General features: G+C 40.0%; 1 protein-coding gene across 3 annotated transcripts in view; it reads left to right on the top strand.

The window, feature by feature from the left end:
* camkk1a (calcium/calmodulin-dependent protein kinase kinase 1, alpha a) overlaps positions 1–24795 on the top strand; it is a 100478-nt gene that overhangs the window by 20108 nt on the left and 55575 nt on the right. For all 3 annotated transcript variants that reach the window (XM_034683899.1, XM_034683900.1, XM_034683901.1), the window contains exon 2: positions 14547–14995. In XM_034683899.1, the coding sequence (XP_034539790.1) occupies positions 14666–14995 (330 nt within the window). In that variant the 5' untranslated portion in view covers positions 14547–14665. The remainder of the gene's footprint in view (positions 1–14546; positions 14996–24795) is intronic.

The following is a 24795-nucleotide window of genomic DNA, read 5'->3' as shown; positions in this document are numbered from 1 at the left end:
TTATCCGCATGTTTGTCCAAAAAGCTGGGATGGGGTTGCCTGCTGACATTAGTCTGATTAGCTGCACCTGTATGCTTAGCTCATAGGTGGTAGCTCAAATAGAGTTGCTATTTTCCATCATGTCAGCAGCAAGAAAGAGGAAGACACTGTGGAGACAGTCTGAAAACTGTCACATACATAACTAAATAAATAAAATAATTATTTATGCAGGTTTCTTGACTTACGAAAGTGCTTCTTTAACCCCAGACCATCAACTTTTTCCTTAACCCAACCAAGTTGTTTTGGTGCCTGTACCTGCCAAACTGTGACCACTACCTCCATCTTCAAAAAAATAACTCCCACTCTTCCATCTGCACTATGTATTAGCATTGTTTCTGTTGTATACTCATGGTATGCCACATAGGGGATCATGTAAAGTGAGCAGGTTGTTGTAGCAGAGTTGAACCCTGAAGGGTTGAGCAGGGCCCAGACACAGAGGGTTACTCTCACAGTTTGGGCTGCAGCTAACAGTTAACTTTGAGTCACATTGAACTCAACATCTTCACTGATAGTGAAGTAAAATTAAGTGAACACGACTGTATGAATCAGTTCTGCTCTTGATTGAGTTTTTCTGCCTTGTCACTGTCAGAGTTTGTGACTTTTCCTTTAATATTCATCGGTCTTTGGTCACCGGCCTTTAAACGCTGCCTTCCCTATCTCATATCATGCTCTGTGAAGTGTTCAAGCTAAGGGACCCTCAACATTTTGCTTGCACCTTTGACCACTTAGTAACAGTTAGGAAATGATCCCTGTGCGGTTGAAATGAAACCAACATAGACTGTGGGTATGAATCAGGAAGCAAACAGCCGCATGTTGTGGTTTTGTAAAAATATCACTGTGTTTACTCCTTCGCTCAAGATGAACCTGAATCTATTTAACTCTGGCTACTGCAAGCCGTTGGTTAAATGTAAACACATTCTACAAGTGGATGTTGGCTGGTTAAACAGATATCTTATTTTTCTTGGAAAGTAGCCACCCAGCACAAACAAATCATAGCTTTGAGGAGATCATGGTGTCTGCACAGTCAAAGTAATTATTTGAGGTGATTTGTTTATTCCAGATTAGACAATTTACTAATTTCCCGTCCTGTTGTTGAATAGTTCTGCAAAAGAGAGTGAACTAAACCTCACAGTGTTTCTTTTTCCAGTCAGTTCCTATTAGGTCTCAAAAAGGCACTTAAGGGGGGATGTGTTGTTTGTAGCGAGATGGATCACCAAAGTGCTCTGGGTGGTGTTGTCCACTCTGCAGGCTGCTGTGATGCAGAATCTCTATTTTTGTGACTGATGTGTTGTCTTATTTGTGGAATAAGTTTCTGTTATACATTGAATACTTTGATGAGTTGAGTGGATGAATCTCCTTTAATCTCAGCCAATATCTGATCATTATTCTCTCTCTTGTTTTCCTCAAGTAGCTGAACTCTCTATTCCATACGAATGAGACTCCTTTGGTCAAAGATGACTCGGCATAATCACTGCTAACAGTTTGATACCACAACAGGAAGGACACGAGGGAGCGCTTATTCTGGTGTGTAGAGGCTTGTAAATATGGGATGAAATGCCGCCCTTAATCCCTCTTGCAAAAACAAAATCAAGTCAGTGTGTGCGTGTGTGTTTGTCTGAGTGGGCGTGTGCGTGTGTGCATGCAAATCCAAGCTGTTCCGGAGGCTCGCTCTATCATCCATCAGGATCAGCCAGTCGCTGTTCCTGCTGGGTCCCCCGCCCTGCCCTCTCCCACATTTTGTTTCCCCGGCAGTCAGCGTGACCTATATCCTCTGTGTGAGGCAAATGAGACGTGACAGGGGAAGACAGGAGAGAAAGCCCGATCAACCTGTGGGCTCAGGAAGAGAGAGGAAGAGGAGGAGGAGGAGCAGCTGGAAGAAAACTCTTTGATGATAGGGATTTAATGTTAAGAGGCCACATCTGTGCTTGTTTGAACTAATTGTGACCAAAAATTAAGCCACAGAAAGTTTCCGGACAAAATTGTATTGAGATTCTGGTTAAGCACCCATCAAATCTGAGTGAAAATTTACATTAAAAATTATTCAAAATCCTTGATATAAAACTGCTGATTTATCTGTTTAGACCATTACTCAAGACTGTGAGAGCATGGCTGATCACTTACGTTTTTCATTTACTGTAGCTGACAAGGTTAACCAATCTGCTATGCAAATACATAAACAATGCCAATCCTAAAATATACAAACACACAAAACAAATGCAAAAGAAAATCTCTGCAAATCAAGACATGACAAATAGTGTCTGAGAGCTGTGGCGTACTGACTACTGTGCAAAAATACAACTTAATAACACGTACAAAAAAAACATACAACTACAATTGAGAGATTGTTTGTGATGGACCGCTAGCTATTCAGGAAGTACTGCTTCCAAGTGCTAGGACACTCAGTCAGCAAGTGTAGCGCTGCTTCTTGAAGAGTTCACTGCTCACTTCGCCCTGCAGCCTCTGTAATTTTAACATTATTCCTTGTTATACCATGCCACTGTCTCATCCAAACAATTACTTCATCCGCTGTCAGGTTAAACCAGGGGATGAAATAGTTTCCAGTCTCCTTCACTCTTTAACTTGTTCCACTGAACACCCTGAGGGGTCTGAGGCACTTCTGTGGGCATGTCTGGATTTGGTGTGTGATTCTTTTGCAGTTCTTTTCCAATATGTGTGTTTTTAAACTGCATCATTTGTATATCCGCGGCACATTTTCTTTTTAATGAAGTGTTTCATCTTTTTGCAGCATGTTTTTTATCAGCAGCATTTTTCTGTCTATTCATCTGTTTTTGACATATGCAATGTTTCTGAATTTGCAGCATGATTCTCCTAAAGACAAGTTGGGCCGTTGCAGATCAGTTGGCCTTGTCAGCCACCGTACATTTTACATGGAAAGTCTGTCACACCGCAACAATGATGATCCTTCATTACTCTGCCTTTGTACTTTACACTGCAGAGTGTAAACTAAACAGCACTGGTATTAATGTCCCAATGTGGGATGTTATACAGTGTCACAGCTGTAGACACAAATCAAGGTGCTTCCTGTAAAAAAAATGAGCCATCCTCACATATGTGCATCTACTAGCTCTGATGCTTGCTGAGACACTGTTTTGCCTCACTCATAAAGAGCACCTAGTAAACCGGGCTGGAACACAAGAGAGGCCCATAAAGACAAAAATAATTTTGTCTGTCAATGCAGATAGGAGCACAAAAAGCCTTTGTATGGAGCACAGGTATTTTAAAACATTGACTTAGACTTCGTCTGTTGGGGCATTTTGATGCAGCTGGTGGAGGTCATATTGGAAATGCTTACCAACTAACTTCCCCCTAAAGGCTGATTTATATTTCTGCGTTGAATTGACGGCGTAGCCTACGCTGTGGGTCCGCGTAGCTCCCGTAGCTACGCAGAGGCCTACGCACGTAGCTGACGTAGCACCGCCCCCAAAATGTAACTTACCATAGAATGGACGTGGGCCGTAAGCCATGTGATTGGATTGGATTGGCACCATTGTATTTCTCGCATTTACAGCACTTCTGGGATCCCAGACATCGGCCGCACATCAGCCGTGTATTTCATCTCCTCTCTTTTCTTCATGTAATCATGTCTGTATGATAAACAGCAACATGTATCAGCTGTAGATTAACATAACACGCTCTGAATCGCTGTGGAAAAGTAAACAGAGATCGTAGCGGGGCCGTAAGCAGGCGACCGGCTATCAGAGAGACTCACTGCCGGCTGAGAATTGCTGCGCGACACGGACACATCGACACAGAGGTATTAATTGCTCATGTCCGCGTCAGCCACTGCTGCGTAGGGGCGATGCAGAAATATAAATCAGCCTTAATAGAGTAACAGGCATAGATGTTGAGTTGAGGCCATAACCTTACCACCTGGCAAACGGCTACACCACCCTGTACCAAGAATGAGGTACTAGAACCAAAAGCAATTTAGTTCCGGACTAAATGAACATTTTAATATAAGCTCCAATGGAGTTTCCTTGGCTTTTGAAGCCAGCCTCTCTAGTGGACACTTGAAGAACTGCAGTTTTCTGCTTCTTTTCTCAACAGTGTAGGTCGCAACTTGGTATGGAGTTTCTGTGGAATAAATGGTGCAGCACTTCTGGGTGTTACTGTCCAATCTTGAACAGGCATCTTGTAAAAGATGCTGTTAACATAATTTGGCTTAAATTTTTTTACAGTTATGGCCAATGTGGTCATCAGTTAAGCCTTTAACAGAGAGTTTTTGTCATTCATGAAATAATGATAAGAAGAAGCAGAGGCCTTGGCAACTCAAAATTTAACTATCAGTTGGTCATGGAATGGTGGGCCACAAATCGTACTGCTATCCAAATCATCACTAGTGATAACATAAACATCCAACATTAGCTCAGATGCTAATATTCTAATTCCATTCTAAATGAGATCTCTGTGTGAGTGTGTTATATTAGAATAAAAAACTAAAACTTCACAGAACACTCGCAGCTGAAAATAGCTGTTAACAATCAACACTTGCTGCCTGATACTTGGACTGAAGATAACAGAACACTAGATGTAATCAACTAAAATCTGCTAACCGACTTTTTAATTAGCTGGCAATAGTTATTAATTAAGACGGGGGGGAGGAGAGAGACAGCATGAGAGAAGTTTACACAGCAAGATAACAGGAGATTAAAATGACAATATTTGAATCTGCATTGAAGCAAGTTTCTAACACTTTTTACATGCTAATTCTTATTTACATAAAACCTGAAATCACACACTGAGATATCAGGCTACGGGGAATTTTGGTCCCAAGAAGCTTCATATATTGAGCCAGTGAAGGTGGTGCATGTAGTCTGTTAAATCCTGATGTTAATCTGTGTTGTCTTTAATGAAGATGAATAAGTTGCTCTCTTCTTGAAAACCTAAGCAGCGAAGGTTTAATTAGCACTTTATTGGATAAACAGCCATGACTGCAGATGAAGAGCATTGAATCCTTGTTACTTTTCAATTAACTTGACATTAAGATGGTCACAAATTAAGACAAGATATTTAACATTGTGACATTTATGTTCTGATTAAAAATATTGTTACTGTCAAACTGTGACACTAATCTGCTTAATACTGTAGATCAGACAGGAGGGCCTTTTAATTAGACAAACCATTACCCCTGACATTTTCTTTAAATAAGCTTTCAATTCTCTCTTTCTTTTAAATGCTGTGAAAGGTGATGCAGTGTTCAGCCACTGCAGTTCACTTCAATGTAGAAGTCTGCCTCTATGTTCTTACTCCCCCTGAAATGAACATTTAAATCAACATAGAAATGGTAACCTTGCCTAGTGCCAGGCTTTAGACTTCACAGAGATCCAGCAGAGCAATGTATGCACACAGCCTCAGCAGGAGCTTGGCTGTAAATGTTTCTGGCCCTCGGTAAGGAACAGGAGGGATCAAAGCTCAAAGATTCAGTTTGTTCTTTTAGCCGTGAGATAAGACATTTAATTTCTTTTGATCAGGTGACATTTACACGGTGTGCTCAGGCTACCATGCTGCATACCCAGCTCTCGCTCTTCTGTGTGTGCGTGTGTGCGTGTGTGCGTGTGTGTGTGTGTGTGTGTGTGTGTGTGTGTGTGTGTGTGTGTGTGTGTGTGTGTGTGTGTGTGTGTGTGTGTGTGTGTGTGTGTGTGTGTGTGTGTGTGTGTGTGTGAATATTCAAACGTCATTTTGGAGCAATTTTGACAGCCCTACCTCTCACTTTGTGTCTTGTTGTTTGCGTCTTCTGCTGCGCTTTGCAGTGTTCCTTGTGTTCTGTTGCTTCTTGTTGACTTGGATTTTGTTAGTTGTAAGTTTGCTTTGTTTTTATATTGGCTTTCAATATTAAAACCCTTTTTTATTTTATCTGTATTTGTGTCCTCATCTTTTGTTTTGCCTTTAAATGTGAAAAACCTCTCCAGAAGCTAACAAGTATTTTTAAACAATACTTCCAAAAATCCAACCATACCCAATAAATTAGCATTTCTGCAAGACTCAACATTTTGTTGCTAAATTTTCAAGTTTTTTTTTTTTTTTTTTTAAAAACACACCAAATTCATCAGTCCTATATGGGTGTCACACATAGACTGTATAAATAATGGACGTAGTATCTGTGATGTCACCCACCTGTTCCTGAGCGCTGTTTTGAAGCCAATCGACGGCGGCAGCCATATTGGAAATGCGGAACTCAACCAGGCAGAGTGTGACGTAAAGAGGTGGAGTTTGAGCCTGCTAGCCAACAGCTATGTGTTCCCGTCCGGGAGACAAGTCAGTCATGTCCTTATTTGGGCAGAAACTCATAATCTTAATATCTTCTGAACCATCGCTTTAGAAAAAATTCATCCCCCGTACAGTGTGTGCTGATCAAGCGTGCCGGATACGGCCCTGGTGGTGAGGCTTCAGTAAAGGTCAAAAAATCCGTCTCCCCCATTCATTTGAATGGGGGAGCAGTCAAACTTTTAAAAAAAAATTCACGTCGTACGAATGTTTCCTACATCTGTTTGCTGTGGTTACATGTAGTTAGTATCTGAGTGTTTTGTGTCCAAGGCCTCTTTTTTCTGAAAAGTTTATTTTTCGTTAGTTATTAGAGTTTAAAAAACGGGGTTTTACTTCCGGGTTTCCTTTGATTCACAGCCGCCGTAGAACGAAACTTCAAAGTCTATTTACAGTCTATGGTGCTGATAGAGAAATAAGCTAGTAAACCAAAGCCGTTTTTTGCACCAGGCTGTAAACATGTTTATTAATGCTGTAAAGATCGTCTTTTTTTAATTGGTGTGTATGTGGTTTCCAGTGTTTCTGCAGCCAGCCTCAAGCAGATTCTCGATGAATTGCAGTTTATAACACTTCCACATGGGCTTCATAGTTTGAGACCGGAGGTTGCCTCTTGGTATCACATCAGGAGTTCAATTTGTCAGGAGCATCATATGAGCACATGCCTCACATCCTAACACACATTATCACACATTAGATAAAAACCTGACACAGTGACACACACGTTACACATTTCAGTGTGTTCATCTATTATGGAAATACAAAAAGAAAACATCAGTTGATGAAACGTTGCTACAATGCAGATTGTCATTGTAATCAGTGAACAATCAGAGCTTGATTGCCTTTGATCCTGTTGAGCAAGGTGAAGCACTTTGCTTCAACTTTTCCATTTCACAGTCAATGATTACTGTGAATGAGACAGAGGGATACAAGCACCAAACACACTCTTTGAGGTGCAGTTTTGGACTGTGCTCTTGACATTTTGTATGCTACAGCCAGATCAATAAAGACTGTGTTCTGAAGAAAACTTTCATCACTGCAGGTCTGCAGGGTAAGGCACTTTTTTAAACTTAACTCGGGTGTTTCAGCTTTCCAATGTTTATATGCTGTGCCTTAAATTCAGAGGACCACAGTGAAAGTGTGAACACATAATTGAACACGGGAACACATTAAAGGAAACCACCTGATGAATGGTTGTCTTTGTGTGCATTAGTTAAGCTTGTTCAAACTTTCTCGGCCCTTCTTGCCAGAAAATGAAGGATTTGATTTTGGTTTTGGCCTTGCACGTCTCTGTTTGCTCTCCGCACACAACAAAATGGTGGCGGAGACAAATAGCAGCCAGGTTAGGGGTGAAAGTGGTTTACTAATGGAGCCAGATGGATTCATTTGTTCACCCTCTCTGCCCACTCTGTCCTACTCCTCCTCCTCTTGTAATTGGCTCTGCTGAAGCTTCTTTCCAGCGTTACTATGAAAAGATGGCAGCATCACAGAAGACATTATATCCAGATTCTCACTGCTTTAACTTATTCATTTATTTATTTATGTTTTTTTTCTCTCATTACAAAAAGATGTGGCACAATTACTTTTGTTCAAATATTAAAGCTTGCTCACTCTGGAACCTTGTTTTGTTTGGAGACAGCATCAATCTTCTTAATTGCTTTTATTAGCAGCGCAATACAAGAATCTCCAAATAAGCTCAATTTAATTTTGTTCCTTGCTTATCCCACTTTACTAATTTCACATATATTATGAAACATTAGATTAAATGTATAATTACAGTGCCTTTGATTCATTAAAAGTAGCAGGGAGGGAAGTTCTTATTGTATGTGATAGCAATGTGCTGCAAGACAGAGCTTTTTGAGACCCTTCTGTCTGGGTCAAACGTCTGAATGTATAAAACTTTAAATGAACAATATTATTAATAGAATACAAATGTGCTAAAAGTAAATTGATTATAATGATGACCCGATACCTCATAAATAAGATTATATACAAAGAATAAGAAACAAAATTGGAATACGTTCATAACTATTTCAAAAATCTTGAATTAAGCCAGTCAGTCTGAGGGTCAGGTATAGCTGCACTGAAATTGGTATTCTGAAAATATTCCACAGATTAATCACTGCAGTCCTGTCCCTTTGTCAGGCTCATGTTGGATAATCAATGCAGCACAATCATAGAGTATTAGGAACACATTATAGAGGGCAAAAATGTGAGATTGTGAGAATAAATTAGTACATTTATAAGAATAAAGTCATAAAAAAGTTGAACATGTTATGTGCAAAATGTCATAATGTAGGCTTCAATAAGCCAATTTTCTATCTTGAATGGGAAGATTAGAAAAGTAGCCCTCTGCTCTACAATAACCTTCTCTGAAGCTGATTATATTTCCTTATATATTCAAGATAAGAGTTTGTAAATGTTCTGCCTGCTGACAATTCAATTCTCTCATCCATTCAGCTCTATGTCCTGACCAAGAGAGGGGAGCAGGGAGAGAGACCTGCAGGACACTTAGTCTAAAGAAAGTTATAAATCTGCTTTACTGATATCATTCTACAGAAAGATTGACCAAAGCAATGAAGCCTGGTAGTTGTATGTATAAAATGTAACATTAAGTGAACCTTCCTATAGCTTTTTGTTGAATATTCAAATCCATTATTGTTAGTTTCAGATCACTCCGTCTGATATTACAGAGACTGCAGCTGAAATATTAAGCTACGTCTAAGACTATCATACATGCTAGGTGAATATATTTGTGCAACAAATAAATCTAATTACACTGATGTCTCCTGCTCTGTGGGAAATAGGACTGTAATTTGATATAACACATGTGCATTCATCCACACTTTTCTTTTCTGCATTTTGCATTGGAGCATGTTTAACTCCTTATTTATCATACCATAGCTTGCTCTGCATAAAATATGACTGAAGGCATATCTGCTCATGTTTGTGATTGGTCATATGCTGCTAGCCTGTCACCTCCTCTTTTATGTGAACATGCTCATGAATACTGTGGGGTGACTTATCAAGTTGATATCCAGCCTTGTGTGACCACTTAGCCTTATTTCACATTTGTCAGGAATTGCTAAGCCAGATAACCAAAAGATACCTGTGTTATGTCGAACTCACTTCCTAGTACCCACCTCTGGATCTCAATTTTGATGTGTGAAGTTTAGAGATCCTTTTAAGAAAACAAACCATTGCTATTACAGCCTTGCTTTTAGTTCACTAATCAACTCCTAGGTCTTAAAAAGACTTCCTTGTCAATAAGCACACTGCCTTAAATTTTTAAACATTTCGTCAACAAGACGATTCATACAGGCGATAGGACTATCTGAAATGAAATGTTAAAAATTACCAAGTGTCTACAATATGAAAACAAAGGTGTAGTCACCTGCATCTGTAAACCCATAAAAGTCTCAAAGCAACTAAAGATTATTTTACGGGTCTGCAAATCAGGATCCTGTGAATACATGCGATCATTTCAGTACTGCTGCAATAACAGAGAGATTGAACCAAGAGATTAATAATTACTGGTTTTGATGAGATTAAAAAATATGACAGTTCCTCTTTCTTATTACTGGAATGAGTCAGGAGTCACACAATGTATTCCCCCTCGCTGTGACAGTAAAAAAGGTTTCTTCCTGCACTCGCAATTTACATAAATTGAATAACAGTCATCTGGGATATTCAAATATGGGCAAATGATGATGGGTTAGGTGTGTGTGTATATATATATGTGTGTGTGTGTGTGTGTGTGTGTGTGTGTGTGTGTGTGTGTATGTGTGTGTGTGTGTTATAGGTTACAAGTTATCCAGCTAATGAAAAGCCATTCTCTCTGTGCGAATAGTGAATTCAAGAACAGTTCTGTAGTTATGGATGAAACCTTTGATTTTATGACCAAAACACCTGCATGTGAGGTTACCATTTATTATTATCATGTTACAGCTGACAAGACGGTTCCTTTACAACGAGGAAGTAAAACACTTAAGCAGAGTTCCTCAAGCCATTTTCCACACCTGTCAGCTTTGTATTTGATTTATGCACCAGTCTCCTATCTAATATGACACACTTAGTCTTACTCTGCCATTGGAGAAACTTTGTTTGAGTGCTAGTAAGCAAATATGATCATGCTATAAAATGAGCTAAGACAATGCAAATTGCAGTGGTGGGAATTCATCCCACTGCAGACTCTTCTCTTTGCTGTGTTGTTGGTTGTGGGGGCAATTAGGGGCAGGTAGTATCTTTGTTGTCTGTACCTTGAGCTTGCATCAAAAGAGCCTGGGTCTGTTGAAGGTGGCAATGCTGTAGTGGTAGTGTGGTAATGTAAGGGCTTGTGAATATGATGGGTAGTCGGGGCTGGCATGGAGTATGATGGCTCTTGGGCGCCAAGGCAGTTAAGCCACTCTGAGCTCTCTGGGCCTAATTTGAGGAAACACTGGAGAAGGTATGTAACCCTCCTGACTGGCTTTTGCAGCCCATCTTGGCCAATCAAAATTGGGTAAATCAATAAACCTCTGTGGCAGATTCTAGGTTAGGTTGGGTCATCATTTTCAACGTGGTACCTGCCATTGTTGGGCTTCTAAAGGTATCTCCAGGAAAACCAGTTGGTGATTGGAGCATCTGACAAAGTGACTGATGTTGTACCTGGAGCTATGTTAGCATGTTAGCATACACTGAGGTCAGTGAGCTGTGTGCATGAAGTATTGTGACCCACCTGTGTTATTTCTGAATATGACGCTCTACCTTTTTGACACACTTCAGGAATAGCATAAGATGTCCCATTTACTGACCACACTGTGATCTAACTTTAATATAAATTCCTTTGTATTGACTCAATTGTTTGTCCTCAGTCTGTATCTTATGATGTGATCCAAACACACCCAGGAGAGAACAGCCATCACACTTACTCCTCTTGATTCCCGCCGGTACCTGTTACATCGATGCTGTTAAAGGATATGAGATTGAAGTGGCCTTCCTCTTGATTGCTGTTCACACACTCACTTTGCATTTCTGTGCTCTTTCATCTGCAGAACAAAACCTGAAGCAGATGTAATAGACAGCTTTGATATTACCTCCTTATCACAATCTCCCTCTGATTTGATTTTCATTGTAGATGAAAGAGAAGGAGTACAAAAAACAATCTCACTAAATGTCGGGGTATGTGCACTGACAAACTGTATTCACACGTTACTTTCAATATTTTGTATGTGTGTTTTTGTGTGTGTCAGTTTGACATGCGTTTTATAAAGACACGGGGGAGTCATGGCCAAAGGCAGAAAGCATAATTAACTCTGCAGCAGTTGTGCTTGGTTTTATCAGAGGGACATTTATTTCAATTATGAGCGCACGCTTACTGTAGATAACCTGACCCACCAGACTACCCACACCGAGGAGAGATGGCATTTGCACATATTGTGACTGCTTGATTAAATGTCAGTCTCACTGGCGCTTTTGTAAAGAAGTAGGGCTTTCAAAGATCTGTAATTAAATGCAAAGGCTTAAATCTTAGGAAGTACAACTGTAATGTTTTGCACCTAGACTGTAGAAAACACAGATGTAATCACAGTGTAATCACATCTCTGATTGGTTTCTGAATAGGGGCTATGAAGCCAAACAATAGCATATGTGAAATACTGACTCAACCTAACTTTCAGATCAGTCTAACAACAGGCAAAGAAGAGATGGAGCTGAGGTGGACCTAAGGCTTCCTGGCAAACAGCTACAATACACACATCTAGTTCTCCACTTGGGTTTTCTCCAAGTGGACACTCAAGGAAGTTAAGTTTTTATCACCCTGCATTAGTTTCATTTCACACTGGGGCAGTGTTAATTTTGGCCGCTATTTTAGATTTAGTCTTAGTCTTAGTCTTTAGACGAAAATGCCTGTTAGTGTTAGTCACATTTTAATCTTTTCAGCCCTTTATAGTTTTACTCTAGTTTTAGTCGACGAAAACTCAAAACATTTTAGTCTTTGATTTTTGCCAAAAAAACTTCACTCTTTAAATAATTCATGTAGTCAATCAGATATTGGTAACAGGGTTAAACCATTACTTGTGTAATATCTTAAGTTAAATGATTCAGCCTGGCTCTGCTAAAATGTCAAAAGAAGACATTCTTGATGCTACCACTATGACTGTATTTTGATTCTCCCGCCGACTGCTTGCACATTTACGACGGTCCTTTAATGACGGGCGCACTGGACAGACAGTCAGTTCACGGCACTCTGAAATGCATCTGCATCTTTGATGACAAGGAGTTGATCAAAACTTACTAAATGGGTCTGATGTATCACCAAACTGGATTAAATCAAGCACTAGACGCGGAGCTTTTTACGGTAATGGCGGTAAACATCAAATATTATACAGACGTCCCCCGGTTGTGTCTTTGTCACTAACGCACACCAGGGGGGTAAAAATCCTCAATGAAGATGAGACAGATGCATGGAGGCGGGGAGAGCTGGTTCATAAAGCACACCTGCTGCAGGTAGAGACCAAGCTAACACTGCCCCCCTCAGATAATAACTCAGCCTGTCACAGGAAGGCATCACTTTTATTTCTAAAGATCAGACGCACAGCGGGGGAAACATGGATTCTTAATGTCCGATGATCCGCCACTAATGTTTTCATCTCGTCATCGTCTCGTCAACAAAATCAAAACATATTTTTGTCAGAGTTTTTTATTATCAGGGAAGCACTTTAGCTCGTCATAGTCTCGTTTTCGTCATGAAAAAATGAGTCGTTGACGAACATTTATTGTCATAATTTTGTTATCGAAATTTACACTGCACTGGGGGTTGACGCTTGGTTTTCCATTAAAAACAATGTACATAATGAACTGAGGGTATGGTAACCAATAATATAAAGATCCATTCAAAGCAAGGGGGGAATTTTTTTCGAAGCTTTTTTTGTTTTAATTGGTCACATTTCTCAATATCCTGATAGCATCAATTGTTTAAACCATTGTTTAAACAACAGTTCAGTGGTTGTTACAGACCTTGTAAAGTTGATTAACCTGCTCATCTACATTTTCCTACCTGCCCATCCTATACCGTATACCCTAACAGACTCTTCCTCAAGTTAAACTAGTCTTACTTGGTGGCTTAGGTGTTTTAACAGTTGGATGTATCTATTACTGGAAGATGGTAATAAAAAAAACACAATTAAGATATCAATATTTCAACTCTTAATATCGATATTTTTGCAATAGTAAAAATTCACATTTTAGTCGAGTTTGAACTAAAATACAACTTCAGTATTTCAAAAACAATAAAGTGGAAAGGTTGTTTTCAACCAAATAATTTTTACTTAATTCGTCCTTTCAATTTTGAGTAATATTGTGTGACTTACATATACACCATCTCTATGTTTTTCTTAGTTAACTGTGTAGAATATCACGATATATCACAATGTTGTGATATTGTGATACGTACCGTATCGTGAGGTTCTTGGCAATACTCACCCCTAATTAAGATTTTGTTTTGGATTAACTTGTCTATTACATTGAAAGCTCCTGTGAGGAATGTTTGGCAGGTTATAAAACTAAGTGAAAATGATTCTGATGCCTCTAAGACCTACAAAAACAAACAAGACTATCATCAAAAAGACTGGACATTTATATAATGTTATTTGGAATGCTTGAAATCACTGCCACAGGCAAAAAGATACCCAGCTGATAAAAGTTGTTTTTACATAATATTCTACAGTAAAGATTCACAGTGAGTGATACATTTGGCCATTCAAAGAAACACAATCAATTTTTTGACAGAAAACACTACTCAGACATGTATCGTACAAGATAAGCAAAATAATAAGATGTACCCATTTTCCACAGGGGACACCAAAATTGATACAAATCAAAAGTTCCTCACAGGAGCTTCAAGTTTTAATTGAAAGCCGTTATCAGGTCTCAATGTTTTCTCTTATTATCCCAAGCCTCAGAATTTACTGCAGCTTAAGCACTGTGTGCCAAAATAACAAAATAGCATGTAATTAAAGAATAAAATGTATTAATGGTTTACCTTAATCACATCGGGATTAATGCATTAACACTGACAACCCCAGTTGTAAGTATGTGGAGAAAACAGTGCCATGCTCATCAATCCAATCCAATCAATCCAAAAAACTTTTGTAACCATTAAAATGTTTTTAAATGTAAAACTGGTCATCTTAGATAATGTCATTTTCCTGTATCTGACTGAGCTCGTACTCTCTCTTTTTGTCTTCCAGCTCTGGTAGGACCCTGAACCAGTCGGCCGCAGGCTGGCCAGGGTCACGTTGATGCTGCTGGGTGCTGTCCAGTACTCTCCTCACCACCTGCTCCTGCTCCTCCCACCTCTACACCAGCCATGGCTATGAGCAGTGACCCTGTCTGTGAGAGGCTGGGCCCCGACTCTGACACACAGACCAGCAGTCTCACAGACACACTGTCAGCCATGACGACCAAAGACTCGGGCGGCTCAGCCACAAATGGCGTGAAGAATGGCGGGGGTCAAAAGGATGGGGTTCAGGGCAGGAGGACTCAACCACTGCGGCCTCAAATGACTGGGAGGAAGTTATCACTGCAGGAGAAAGGCACTTACATGTCAGGCTCTGGAGGAGGGTACACGCATGTTTCCCCCCGAGTGGCTCGCAAGCCCACCGTGGAATCGAAACGTGTGTCCATTTCAGACTCCCAGGTGAGGATGCAATTCTTTTACATTGATCATCAAAAATTTGAAGAAGCTGCCACTGAATATTTCACATTGAGGCAGTAAATGGAAGTGGAGTTATAGAAAGACAGAAAAATCCGAGTTTTTTTCCTTCACTGTTCATCTACTGAATTAGGACATTTGGCTGATGAATCTCTGCAGTTGCGTGTGACAGGTGGTATCCTAGCGGGGAGTGAGGCACAAACTGAGAGAAAGCAGCTCCATTGTGTTCATAAAAGCAGTGGTCACTACAAACGTAGCTCAATATCTCTTCATGCTCACCAAAGAAAGGAGAGCAGAAGGCCTGTGTGCAACATGAAAGGAAGAAGGAAGCATGAGCAGGTGTGAACACTAGTCCCATGTTAGCACCTCTCATGGGAACATGTGTAAATTAGCTGATATAATATGATAATGCATTATTAAGCTGTTGTCACATACTATGTAAAGCATATGTAATTCTAAAGGCCCTGCACTGTTGTCAGATGTGTATTACGATAAAGGCAGAGCTGTAAAACAATCCATTTTCAAATCAAGATTAATTGCTTGATTTCCAAGGTTAACTTGTGATCAGTCGCAAATTAATCACACATTTTTTTATCTTTGGTAAATGGAACTTAAAGGGATATTCTCTCACTAACATGAGAGCTGAAAAACATGCTTGCATTATGAAAATGTATAATTATTATTATAATAATCCAAAACAATGACTGACACTGTCCGGACAATTCTCTATTTAACCTCAAAGGTTCTTCATGCTCCAAAAATAAACTTAAAAACATATTGTGGCAAACTCAAGCTCAACAAGCAACATTAGATGAGCATATTGACCTGAGTGTAACAATAGTAGTTAATATGATACTAACACCATGTTGTGTCCAACTTTACAGCTGTAAACTAAATATCCCATTTCTTAAAATAGAGTGAAAAAGCTGCTATCTACAGCCGGAGTAAACCTGGGAAAACACTGACCAATCCCTGCCTTTAGGGCCCATTTATGAAACCAATCAAATCCTGTCCTGCCGTTCTGCCCGCCTCCTGCACATACATTTCCCCAGCGTGCACTCCTCGTCCCCTGACTCTACTGACTGCCACTCTCGCTCAACCTCGGGCCTGTCCCATCTGACCCGATGAGGTGCTTTGCTCAAGACTGAAGTCCGGATCAGAGTCTAAAAAGCTCTCACCACGGGGGCTCTGACAAGTAAAAGAATTAATGACATTCAGTAAGTCCTACAGAAATTTACATTGTAGCGTCCGACGGATGCTGTAGGGATGACGAGTCGATTCGTGAACACGTTGATCTTTAATAACCGTTCACTGTCGGCCGTGACCACGCCAACCAAAAAAGCAACAATCAATGTTTGAATGAATGAAAAACTTCTCCTCTTGTCTCTCCTCTCTCCGGCTCGCTGTGAGTTGTGAGTACTAACAACAGCCATGTTTGTTTGTGTTTTTAACTTTCACCGCTGTTTACCGCTGAGTGAGACATGAGTTGATGTAGTGCAAAATACAATCGATGTGCTGAGGACCGGTTTTGAATCAGTCACGATCATATGGTCTGGAATTAACGGCGCTCGTGCATGTGAGCGGGGGTGTCGTTTTGGAGGAGCTCGGAAGGGTCTACACGGAGTATTGAGGAAATGCTACATTCAAATTCATGCTAGTTTTCCGTGACTACCAACCTAGCTTTAATACAAAACAATAGACCAAATGAATCACAACAACAGACTGTACAACAAGAAGCCTTCAATGGTCAGTTCAATTTTACATCACTCAAATATCGTTCCCTGGATCCTAAACACGTCAAGCAAATAGTTACTCACACAGTGAAATTGTGTCTCAACTCACATAACAACAGACGCAGAGGGCACATCAGCGGTGAGCTTAGCTAGCGAGTGGTATTAGAGATGTGCTCCAGTGCAAACTCAATTCACATTAACAATAAATACAAATAACTGTGGCAAATAGTGCATACCCTAGAACCGAATAGTGCTCTGGTTGGAGTTTGTTGAAATGAGCTAAATTACATGATCGCCCTGGCCCCACATGCAGCAGTTGGAAGTCTAGCTTCTTCTCTTCTTTCTCAACGAAAAGGCCGAGCTGACTGGTATCTCCTGTGGTTAATACATTTACTATTGGCAAGTATCTCATAGAGCCTTACCTAAGAAAACTGAACTCTCCCTTTAATGTGTGACTGCATTCATGATCTGATGTTCACAACAGCGCTTCAAACTGTTTCTTCAGACAGACGTGAAATGCATACTGGGCAGTGCTGGGCAGTGCTGGGCAGTGCTGGGCAGTGCTGGGCAGTGCTGGGCAGTGCTGGGCAGTGCTGGGCAGTGCTGGGCAGTGCTGGGCAGTGCTGGGCAGTGCTGGGCAGTGCTGGGCAGTGCTGGGCAGTGCTGGGCAGTGCTGGGCAGTGCTGTGCAGTGCTGTGCAGTGCTGTGCAGTGCTGAATAAACCATAAAGGACTGGAGGAGTAGGGGTGAAAACAATTTGTAATGATCATGAAGAACATTTGACTTGTTTTTCTTCATGTGTGCTTGGCTGTTCATATAAATTGGACAAAATTAGTGACACTTGATGCCTTTCCTTTCGTATTGTACTCAATAGATTCAGACTGTTCAGGCTGTCACCTCTATTTCTCGGGTTTGGTCAAAGGAATTCCTCATTGTAGCTTGCTTTTGCATTTCTATTTTGAAAATGAGTATTTATTCAGTGTATATCAGCGTTATCTTGGGGCTAGTTTGCTGCTTACTGCAACAGATTATTGATGATTAACATTATCAGGGGGTACGGTTTGCCTTCAGAAGTCACCTCATTAGTAAATAGAGTCTACCTGTGTGTACTTCAATCTCAGTATACATATTGCTGTTCTGTGAAGGCCTCAGAGGTTTGTTAGAGAACATCAGTGAGCAAACAGCATCATGAAGACTTAGGAACACACTAGACAGGTCAGGGGTTCAGTTGTGGAGAAGTTTAAAGCAGGGTTAGATTATAAAAATATATTCCAAACTTTGAACATCTCACAAAGCACTGTTCAATCCATCATTTGAAAATGAAAAGCGTACAACTGCAAACCTACCAAGACATGGTCGTCCTCTGAAACTGACAGGACGGGCAAGGAGAGCATTGATCAGAGAAGCAGCCAAGAGCTCAACGGTAACTCTGGAGGAGCTGCAGAGATCCACAGCTCAGATGGAAGGACCTGTCCACAGGACAAATAGTAGTCATGCACTCCACAAATCTGGCTATTATGGAGTGTCATCATTAAAATAAAGCAATAAGAAGTCCCGTTTAAAGTTTGCCACAAGCCATATAGGGACACAGCAAACATGTGGAAGAAGGTGCTCTTGTCAGATCAGACCAAAATTTAACTTTTTGACCTGCATCCAAACGTTATGTGTGCCAGAAACCTATCACTGTGCATCAACCCTAACACACCATCTCCACCGTGAAACATGGTGGTGGCAGCATCATGCTGTGGGGATGCTTTTCTACAGCAGGGACAGGGAAGCCAGTCAGAGTTGATAGGAAGATGGATGGAGCTAAAAGACTTGAGACTGGGGCGGAGGTTCACCTTCCAGCAGGACAGCAAACCTAAACACATAGCTAGAACTACAATGGAATGGTTTAGATCAAAGCATATTCATGTGTTTGAATGGCCCAGTCAAAGTCCAGACCTGAATCCTATTGAGAATATGTGGCAAGACTTTGCTGTTCACAGACTCTCCAGCCACACTTTTCAGTTTTATATTCGTCAAAAATCTTTAACAACATGTCTATTTTTCTTTCAACTTAACAATTATGCGCTACTTTGTGTTGGTCTATGACATAAAATCCCAATGAAATAAATTTAAGTTTGTTCTTGTAATGTGACATAATGTGTAAAAGTTTAAGGAGGGTGAATACTTATGCAAGGCACTGTAGCAGCTTTCAAAACACAGTTACAAAGTGCTTTACACCAAAGATAAAAAATGCTAACTGGCAGGGTAAAATATCCTTAAGAAACATTGAAAAACATTAGGTGTAGGACTTGAGTTGTTAATAATGTAGATACAATACAGTCAGGTTGTGCGTGAAATGAAAAGTAAACAAAACAATTTAGTCAGTAAAACAGTATGCACAATAAAACCAGGTGAAATAAAGATGTAAAACAGGCAATCGACAGGTTTACTATAAAACAACCTTTCTGTAAAATTAGGTTTTATGAAGTGATTTAAAAAAAGGTACTGGTGGAGCTGACCTCACAAGTAGAGATTTTCAAAGCTGCAGGGGGCTTTTATAGAAAACGCTGTGTCACCTTTAGTGACAAAGCAAGCTCATAGGGTGCAGCTGGACTAAATAATTTATCCAGTAAATAATTGCTAGTCTAGAGATGTGAGCATTGGGGTGATACATCCTGTCTCTTGGTGTTTGTTTATAGTCTGGCTGCTGAGTTTTGAATCATCTGGTGGCGAGAAATGGATTCATGACTGAGACCAGAGTACAGGAAATTACAGTTGTTGTGACATGATGAAATGAGCACGTGGCTGTGTTTTTCAAGGTCTGAGTGAGAGAGGAAGTGTTTGAGGTGTGTCACACACATAGAAATGAAAGTTCATGTTGTGGTTCTGAATGATTTGACCAAGAAGAAGCAGAAAATAAGGATGGACCATGCATTGAACCCTGGGGAACACAGCATGTTAGGGGAGCAGGGGATGAGGGAAATGCACACCAAATATTTAGACTAAACCAGCTAAGAGCTGTATCCTTAACACAGACTGTACTCTATGATCAACTGTATCAAATGCAGAGCTTAAGTGAACAGGTGGTTGTGGAAATTATAACACAGACAAGGTGAGTGGGACCCCAACACCAAACAGAGTTGACTTAAAATATTTATCTAAAGAGGATCATATTGATTTAAAACACATGTTGTATGACAGCTGACATCTGAGGCTGGTGTCGCTTTTGCTATTGAGAATCAACAACTTGTTCTGGGCTTGAGCTAGCCTTTATCTGTTTAAAGACCACAAAATCCCAGAAACACCAGCACCAATAGATCTCACTAATGAACAACCCAGATCTCCTACGAAATCCTGCAACCCCACATAATGGCTTTACTTGACATTTCAGAGCTTTAATCAAATAAACAAACAAGTTTTAAAGTTTGAAGCTTAAAGCTTTAATGTTGCTGGCAGTTTGATTTGATCACTTTGGTAGGACAGGGCTAATTTTTGTACTAAGTTAAGCTAAATGCTGTAGGGGGTAGCTTCATGTTAAATGTAGTAGTCTCTATTTTAAAATACATTTTTGTTTTTTAATATGTCTTTGCATTATTTTATTTCTGCTTCTTTCTTGTTTTCAATCACTGAAAGAACTTTGAATATCATTTATTTGTATGAAAGGTGCTATATAAATAATGCTTGATTGATTGATTGAAATGTGTGTAAGAAATATTGCTTATCTAGCTCTCAGCAAAAAAGTGAAAAGGTACATTTGCCAAAATGTTGAGCTATTACTTAAACTGCATTTATGGAGATAGTTTTTGAGATAGATTATTTACGAACAACACTGAGCGTCATGGCTTACATAAGACAGTCAACATGCAGCTGAAAATACACATGCTTCTGTTTGTGCTAACCCCTAAAAAGTATCCTGCAGTGGTGGGTGACTCCTCAAATTTTCCCCTCCATTTTCCTCTCACTCCATTCAGAGTGAACATTAAAAATTCATGACATCTGCCAGGATGTGGAACCCCTGCGAATTTAACAGACTGCTGCCACAGACCGGCAGACCTGTCATTGTGTCCTTCCTATCTGCAAACGGAGCTGAAGCTCCATCACTGAGCCATAAAAAGGAGTCATGTTGATTGTATTTTCTCGCTCTTTCTACAGCTACAGCATGACACAGCAGAGAGAAGGAGAGAGGGAGAAAGAGAGAGACATTTCTTTTTTTTTTTTTTTTTTTTTTTTTTTATATTTTTGGCCTTTTGCCTTTATTTGAGAGGACAGCTGAAGAGAGACAGGAAATGTGAGGAGTAGAGAGTGGGGGACGACATGCAGGAAATGGTTGACCGGCCGGGAATCAAACCGGCAACCCCTGCGACGAGGACTGTAGTCTCTGTATGTGGGGCGCTTAGACCGCTAGGCCACCAGCGCCCCAAGAGAGAGAGACATTTCTAGCTGCACAAATACCAGCTATGACTGACACTTTGAGTTGCCTGTATATAGAAGCAGATACCACAGTAGAAAAGCATATAAATGATTGACAAGTGATTGATTTCATCTTAGGTTTTCATCATATCCCCAACACAATTATTGGCACACAAAATTGGGAAATCCCATATTCCCTTTCAGGAGGAAATAGTGCACAGCTTAGTTACTGAAGCACAGAAGTGTTTCACATCTTCAGTTTTCACAGCCTTTTTCAGGAAACTCATTGAATTCTCACGCCTGATTTTCTCTTTGCATTTGCTTTTAGTCAGACACTCTGTTTTGTATACAAAGTGAGTATAATTTCCCTCCCCTTGGGAACTCAAACAAATATCTACGTAGTAAGGATTAAGACAATCCTGAGAAAGTGGACACAAAAAATTGGTAAAATGCTCTTCCCCATAGTATTATAATTTGTCAGAAACCCAATGTATGGTGGCCCTGAGAGCTCACAGCACTGCAACTTAAGAAAACACATGCAAAAAGAAAAAACACAAGCAAATTAAGAAAACAACTTTATCATTTGACAACACATACGCAGGATTTAGAAAACGCCCTGCAAAGACCACAACACAACACATTAGGAAAACGCGCTGCAAATAGACCGCAAGACAACGGAAGTGTTTCCAGAGGACACTTAAAAGTGATGCACACGTCCAGAAATGCTTGTTGTGGTTGATTTTGAGTCACAGCGCTATTAAGGTTCTCTTACCTTCAGTAGTGTTGGAAGAAGAGATAAAAAAGTAAGTGTTTTTGATTTATTTTAACATCGTCCGGACGTGTGCATCACTTTTAAGTGTCCTCTGGAAACACTTCCGTTGTGCTGCAGTCTATTTGCAGCGCATTTTCTAAATGCTGTGTATGTGTTGTCCAATTGATGAAGATGTTTTCTTTATTTGCTTGTGTTTTGTCTTTTTGTATGTGTTTTCTTAAGTTGCAGTGCTGTGAGCGCTCAGGGCCACCGTACCGATGTCGTATGAAATTGAATGAGACGGTTCAGTCTAAATTAAGAGGAAAATTTAGTCTTATATCTATATTTGCAAAAAAGGCTCAAGTTCAGTCAAGGCTGAAATGAGGCTTCAGTATTTAAAGTCGATCAAACACAGATGAATCTATTGAACCAAATTTCAAAGTCAGTGTTTCCTAAGTGCAGCTAATCATGGAAGTACTTAAATAATAAAATAATACACTGAGTAATACTTGATTATAATTTATCAAAGTAGATGCGATTGGTGGAGACGGAGAGGGAAAATCAATCTTGTTTACTCACGTTTGTGTGTCTACACATACAGTACTGCAAGGTTATTTTTAAGGGATTTTTTGCCTTTTTTTGCAACATCCATTTAGTTTTACTGTAAATTACATGAATATAAGCTGTGTATTTCCTGCTTTGTGCAATACCAAGACAGTTAAGCTTCCTTCTTTGTAAGCCAAGCAACCAGTTCCTACATGTACCAAGTTGCATTGTGTGCAACCAGCCACAGTATTGTGTTGCTTCTCTTTAGTCTTAAGTCTGGCTTCAATAAATTTGCCTCAAGATCCAGTCAGTGAAAAAACTGCCAAGTATGATTGTTCATAACAACCAGGGATGCACGAGATTGGCACAGTATCAGCAGATAAAAGATCAAAGAGTAAATTATTGATATCGGCAGATGTGATAATTTTACACGCAGTAACAGCTTACACACCAATAAACTTCAACATGTCGGCTATATGGAGGTATTTTGAAGTGTCGTAAACAGAAAAACAGCTTAGCAAAGCTTGTAAAGTATAAGGGATGTGAGATGGAGCAAACCAGCCCTCCTGTTACACTACCAAGAGGCAACCTCCAGCCACGATAATTGAAGCCGCTGTGGAAGTGTTAAAAACTGCAGTTTCTCAAGTGTCCGCTTGAGGCTGGCTCCGGAAGTACCGGAAACCACATACACACAAATTCAAAAAAGACGATCTTTACAGCAGAAATAAACATGTTTACAGCCTGGTACAAAAGACGAGTGTAGTCTGGATAGCTAATTTCTCGATCAGCACACACTGTACGGGGGTGATTTTTTCATAACTCAGCAATTTCCAAGATATTAAGATTACATGTCTTCCATTATGAGAGGCACAGCTGACTTGATTGACAGGCAGGAACACAATAGCTGTTGGCTAGGAGTCTCAAAGCCTGCCTCTTTACCTCACACTAGCTCGACAGAAGTTAGGTTGAGTTCAGCGTTTCCAATATGGCACCTGCGATAATTGGCTTCAAAACAGTGCTTCAGAAACAGATGGGTGATGTCACGGATATACTACGTATATTATTTCTATGGTCTATGAACACTACCAATTTCATTGTACATCCTAAGGACTGTCTCTCTTAAGCACCAAGACTCTCTGAAAAGTAAGAACGAAGAAGCCTCAGGGCAAGTGAAAACCTATCAGCAGCCTCCACTTCAGTCATTCAAAAGGCTAACAAATAGAGCAGCATTCACCCATCCATTGCTCTTGATCAACCCTTTAAGTGAGGTAAAAGAAGCCCCACAGACTAGTGATGCATTTTAATTGTTATTGTTATTGGTATTGGTATCAATATCTGTATCGACATCTGTATCAGTATTGGTATTGGTGTAAGCCTAAGTGAGTTTGAAAATATCCGGATATCAGCATTTAAGTCTATTAAAAATGATCTCTAATAATAACCGTATGCCTCTATAAAATTGGGTCTATTTTTTGTTTAATGGTAATGTAGAAAGCTTAGCAGTTTAAAGCACAACCAAAGGCAGTGACTATAGATCCACGCTGAAACAGCCTGCAGCTCTTCTAGGACATATATTACATCAAACAGTGTCAGTATCTGAAGAACAAAAGCTTTTACTGCTGTGCCCCACTGTGCTCCAGAGGCACAGATAACACCGGCAACACTCGCAGGTGTTTTTTACTCTTAATACTTAGTTGGGAGGAAAGAGATAAGGTTCAGAATTGGTGAGCAATTCCTTTAGGATAAGACTCAATAAAAGTTAACCAATACTCTGAGGGAAACAAAAGAAGGACATATCGGGAAGGGCTGATTTTTACGAGAATCTTCTCTCCAAAGTGTGGTCAGATTGGATTGTGAGAGTGGGGAAATAAATATTAAACACAAAGATTAATGTAGAGAGGAAACCAAATCAGAGCACTTGGCAGGGTCATTTTGCAAAATAGATTTTTATGCAGCTCTTTTCTGATGAGTCCCCTCTTCTCTGTTTGTATCTGAACTCAAGGCCACTTTGTACTAAGGGCCTGCAGCTTCTCAGCTTCTTGTACCATTAAAATGATGCTGTTAAATATGTACTGCTAGTGTTCATTAAAAAAGCTGGGACTGATCAGTCTCTTTGGAAATATTGTTCTGAAAGATTCTCTGTTTTCTCTGAGATTCAGATTTAAAATGTTTACATCTGTTATGTCTGCCTAGGTCTATGTTTGATTTTGCATCAGAGTAATTAGAATATTAGGCAGTCCTTTGAGCACAGATTGATACAAGTGTCTCTTCCTTATCACAGCACATTAGTTTAAAATGCTTAACTCCTCCACTGTCACCAGTAGCTGGTACCAGACACATACAGGACTGAATCTGTA

Source organism: Notolabrus celidotus, chromosome 5 (assembly GCF_009762535.1).
Source record: "Notolabrus celidotus isolate fNotCel1 chromosome 5, fNotCel1.pri, whole genome shotgun sequence".
NCBI classification, from domain to species: domain Eukaryota; kingdom Metazoa; phylum Chordata; class Actinopteri; order Labriformes; family Labridae; genus Notolabrus; species Notolabrus celidotus.
Note: the sequence above shows the minus strand (reverse complement) of the source record. Positions and strands in the feature narration are given on the sequence as shown.